This window comes from Atta colombica, unplaced genomic scaffold (genome assembly GCF_001594045.1).
Source record: "Atta colombica isolate Treedump-2 unplaced genomic scaffold, Acol1.0 scaffold1, whole genome shotgun sequence".
Lineage (NCBI taxonomy): Eukaryota > Metazoa > Arthropoda > Insecta > Hymenoptera > Formicidae > Atta > Atta colombica.
Window position 1 is genome coordinate 3,313,874 of NW_017259183.1, and position 5,429 is coordinate 3,319,302.

Sequence of the window (5,429 nt, forward strand, 5' to 3'; positions counted from 1 at the left end):
GTAGAGAATGGAAATATAACAGAGAATGGAAAATATTATTTAGAAGAAATTAGTTATTCATTATCAAATTATAAAAATAACTAATTACCGTTACTACTGGTACTCACAAGAAATTCTTTATTGTTACCGTTACTTAAAAAAATAATGACTTGTTATTTTTTCGTTATTTTTTATGATAAAATATTTTTAATGATAAAATAAGATCAGTTTAAAAAATATTTTACAATATTCTTTGTTTATCACAGAGAAAAACGTCTACAAGAAGGTCTTGTTGACTTAACTAGCTCTCTAAGTCTTATTAGACATGATATTTTGATGAGGTCAAGCATAATTTCTGATTATGATAATTAGAAAATGCTTATAATAAGCAGAAATTCTATTAGGCCTCACAAATGCTATTCTGGTTGTAAATAATAATAATAATAATAAACAATAATAACAATAGGCCGATATAAAACGTAAAAACGTAACTAATTATAAGAAGCGAAATGATTTTTCGGAATGAGTTAAAACTTTGTATATACATATCTAATATTTCAGAAGGAATTTGTGTGTGTGTGTGTGTGTGTGTGTGTGTGTGTGTGTGGGGGGGGGGGGCAAAAATTGAGTCTGATAAAAAGTTCACCATATTTTTCTTGAAAACGGTTAAAGATAGAAGGAAGATATCTACCTTGATCAAAAAGTTCCCGGAATTACCACTAGGTGATGCTCTGAGTCAGCTGATTTCTGTTTTTTTGGTTAGGTTGCCACATCTATCATTGACATTCCCACCAAATTTTATCACTATAGCTTGACATTTGTAATAAAGTTACGCCGTCTTGAGTACATCTACCTCTGCACGTATTTTTGATTTTTTAAAAATGGAGTTGAATTTGCAACAACGAGTTTGTATTAAATTTTGCGTTAAAAATGGATTCAATGGTGTGAAAACCTTGGAAATGTTGGGAAACTGTTTCGACAGTGATACTCTAAAGAAAACAGCCGTTTATGAGTGGCACGAAAAAACTATTACGGGGAACGCGTTTTAACAGCCGAAAGGAGGTAATGGAAAAATCGAAGACGGCTCTGATGGCTATACCGACAATAGAGTTCCAGAAATGTTTCGAGAGTTGGATCAAGCGCTAGCATAAGTGCGGTCGATGGGGAGTACTTTGAAGGGGACAATATCACTTTTGATGAATAAAACTTGTATTTTGAATTTTCTGAATGAATTCCGGGAATTTTTTGATTAAGGTAGTATTATCAAAATTGTAAGATAAGTAGAGAGATATATTTAGATGATCTTTTGCACGAAGAGAATTTTTTTTTAAAATCTACTCTGAAAATATGATAGTTACATTATGGTACAATACAATTTTATTTTTAAGATTTTTACCATGCACTTCAGTAAAATTAATCAAATCTATTTTATACTTTATTGTATTTTATTAATGAATGAGAGAGATTTACAAAATTTTTCGAAATACAAATGTTGTCCCCCAATTATCATATTTTCAGAGTAAACTCTAAGAAAAAATTCTTTCCGTGTGAATAATCTTAAATGTCCTTGGTTTTCATACTACCAAAAAAAAAATTTTTTTTAATGGCAAGAGGTATTATTTACTCGTTCTATCGAGTGCTCAATGAGCTGAATAATTTTGCGTTAGAGAATCTTTTCGAAAATGCAATTATTGTGGAGTATAAGCCAAAAATAAGCAACTATTGTAGGATATAAGCCAAAATAAGCCAGACTGTTCACTATGTTGATTGAAATACGAGGCAAGAGTTCAACAGAACGTTCTCAAACAAACACATTGGTAGAAATGATCTTGCGTTATTCCCTGAGATCACCCGATTTAACATGTTTGGACTATTATTTTTGGGAAACAGTGAAGGAGCTAGCTCATTTTCAACATCCTATCACTTTGGAAGAAAAGAATAAAAAAATATTTTTCGCAATATAACGATTCAAGATCAGAAGAAGCAAGCTATCCATAAAGATTATAGGCATGTCGAAATCAACATGGCGAACATTTTGAACATTTATTGCAATAATAAAAAGTTTATTTTAAATCTTCAGTCTGACTTATGTTAGTTTATATCCCGACAATAGTTAAATTTTTGAAAATATACTCTAATGGAAAACTATGTAAAACTCAGTTCATTGAATACCATCGATAGAACAGTAAAAAATACCCTTTCCCATTAAAAAAAATTTAGAACCGGATATGTATGTATATACAGTGTATTTGATAAGTAACGATAGATCTTTCGCACATTAGCAAAATGAATTAAATTGAAAAGAAAAGTCTTTTATCATTTAATAATTTTCGCATTAGTAAACAAGATATTAATTACTAAAAATTGTCGATAATTAATCTTCAATCATTTTTTATTCAAATCTATTAATTTTATAGAAAAAGACAAAACACTGCAGAAGACAAAATTGTTTATTTTCTTCTTATAGAGTTCTAAGAATTTTTTCAGAATTTTTTAATACTGTATTTTCTCAAGTTTTGCTAGACCTCCATTCCCCGCGGCCTGCGCGTCGAGCACTGGGCACACACTTGATAGTAGGCCGGATAAACGCGCATATTCGATGATCTTTTAAGATTAATATCTCGTTAACTATTGCGAAAATTGTAAAATGATAGAGAATTTTCCATCAGTTTAGTCCGCTCTACCTATTCACAAACTCTGATGAATTATGGGATACTTTGTATACATGTCTGATTTTATAAACCACGCGTCAATTAAATTTTTTATTTTAAAATACAATGTACTGTTAAAAAATAAAATTTTTAATATAAATTTATTATAAATTTTGTAGTACATGACATCAAAGATTGTTATTCATAAAGGAAATATACAGTTTATTCTTATATTACTAGGTGTACAAGTATGAAATGACGATTTGAGAAACAGATGGCGCACCAATGCAATGTGAAGTACAAAGATTTAACATTATACACCATTTTATTGTACCATCAACAAGTGTCAAACGCGCAAAGTAATTTGATTGAAAAATGTTTGCATAGTATTGTGTTGCTGTGTTTAATATGACGAAATTTGTATCAAATAAGGAGCATTCGCGGACAGCATTAATTTTTTGTTTTCATTTGAAAAAACTGCTGCAGAATCATACCGATTACTTGGAGAAACTTATGATGAACATGCTCCATCCCAAAAAAACATGTGAATGATGGTTTCAGTGTTTCAAAATTGGAGATTTCGATGTTGCAGACAAGGAACACGGAAAACCGCCCAAAAGTACGAAGACATAGAATTGCAAGCATTGCTGGATGAAGATGATTCACAAACACAAAAAACAATTCGCAGAGCAATTGAGCGTTAGTCAACAAGCTGTTTCCAATCGCCTACGAGAGATGGGAAAGATTCAGAAAGTCGGCAGATGGGTGCCACATGAATTGAACGAGAGACAGATGGAGAGGCGCAAAACACATGTGAAATTTTGCTCGAACGATACAGAAGAAAGTCATTCTTGCATAGTATCGTTACTGGGGATGAAAAGTGGATTTTTTTTGAGAATCCCAAGCGCAAAATATCATGGATAAATTCAGGCGCATCATCCACATCGATCGCAAGACCGAATTGCTTTGGCAGGAAGACGATGCTCTGTGTTTGATGGGACCAGAAGGGTGTGTCTATTATGAGCTATTGAAGTCTGGCGAAACGGTTAATACCAAACACTATCAACAACAATTGATCAATTTGAATCGTTCGCTGTTTAAAAAAATGAAAAAACCAGAATACCAAAAGAGGCAACACAAGATCATTTTTTTCCATGACAATGCTCCATCACATACGGCAAAACCAGTTCGGGACACGTTGGAAGCACAGCTGGGAAGTTCTACCCCATGCGACTTACTCACCAGACTTGGCTCCTTCCGATTACCACTTGTTTGCATCGATGGGTCACGCACTTGCTGAGCAGCGCTTTGGTTCGTACGAAGATGTGAAAAAATGACTCGATGAATGGTACGCGGCAAAAGGCGAAGATTTTTACTGGCATGGTATCCACAAATTGCCCGAAAGATGGGAAAAATGTGTAACTAGCAATGGAGCATACTTTGAATAAATCTCTTTTTATCATTCTTCCGAATCTAATTTTTTAGGAAAAAAACACGTTAAATTGGGAAGAATGATAAATCGTCATTTCATATTTGTACACTAATACAACTTTGTCGTTTGGTTATTAATTTGGTTATTATTAATTGGTCATTCTTAAAATATCATAAACCAATCACAGTGCCGTATTAGCTTTTTAAGGCATTACTTAAAATTGTCTTGATTTGAAAACGAATTATGAATATCGGCCAAAAATTAAATATATACAAAATATATACAAAATATATATAAAATTATGTCATAAATATGTTAAAAATATAAAAAATAACGGTAAAAGTAACTGTAAACAGTAAAAAGAAACTGTTTTGATTACCATTACTAAAATAATGCAACTACGTTACAGTTATACAAAAAAAAGTAACGTCATTATCAATCCGTTACCAAAAAAAATAATTTGTAATGATATTATAAAAACGTTATAAGTAACGAGTTATTTTCATTCTCCAATATATATATATAAATTAGTGAGTCATTAGAAGATTAAAATTTATTTGTATGTTTATTTAAATTTTTACTAATTATATATAATATTTTATATATAATTATCTATAATATTTTATAATTATTTATTTATGTTCTTGTCTTTTCTTTTTTATTTTTGTCTTTTTATAATAACAAAATTAATTTCTTTCTTTTTCTTTGAGGCTTAGTCACGGTTCTAAGAAATTTTAATACAACTGGCAAGATTGGAAATTCTGTTCTTTTAAGCGATTTCACAAATAGGTTTAAAGATAAGGATAATTCTTATGTTTTTCATGGTAATGTTCATTTCATTGAGACTGCTTCTGTAACAAGATTGAACGTAAGTGGATCGATTCAAGGATCAATGTTAAACAATTTCTTCAAGACCATGATATTTAAAAATGATACAAATGTTACAATTTTTGGACTAAAATTATTTAAAAATTCAGTTACATTTAATAATGCATTTAACATCGATGGCAGCTTAAACAATTTAGATTTATATAGATTTTACGAAAATGTTGTTTATATCAATAAACCTTTTTCAATTAATATCAAAGTTATGTTCAGAGAAAATGTTTATCTACGAAAAAATCTCGTAGTAAAAAATAAATTACAACCATATACCATTATGGAAGTTGATATGAAAGACTTTCAGGAAAATGTTATTGCTCTTAATAAACCTAAATATTTTCCAGGTAATTATCTTTTTGTATTAGTAAAAATGTGTAGGGCTCGGTCTTATTTTAAATAAATTTATTTAAAATATACATTTAAAATATACAAAAAAAATTAAATAGTTATTTAATATTTATTATTTAAAATAACTTCTTTTGACG

General features: G+C 30.1%; 1 protein-coding gene across 1 annotated transcript in view; it reads left to right on the forward strand.

The window, feature by feature from the left end:
* Positions 1–5,429, forward strand: part of LOC108687318 — a 49,691-nt gene that overhangs the window by 40,286 nt on the left and 3,976 nt on the right. Inside the window, exon 11 of the mRNA XM_018193054.1 lies at positions 4,773–5,288. Coding sequence (XP_018048543.1) covers positions 4,773–5,288 — 516 coding nt within the window. The remainder of the gene's footprint in view (positions 1–4,772; positions 5,289–5,429) is intronic.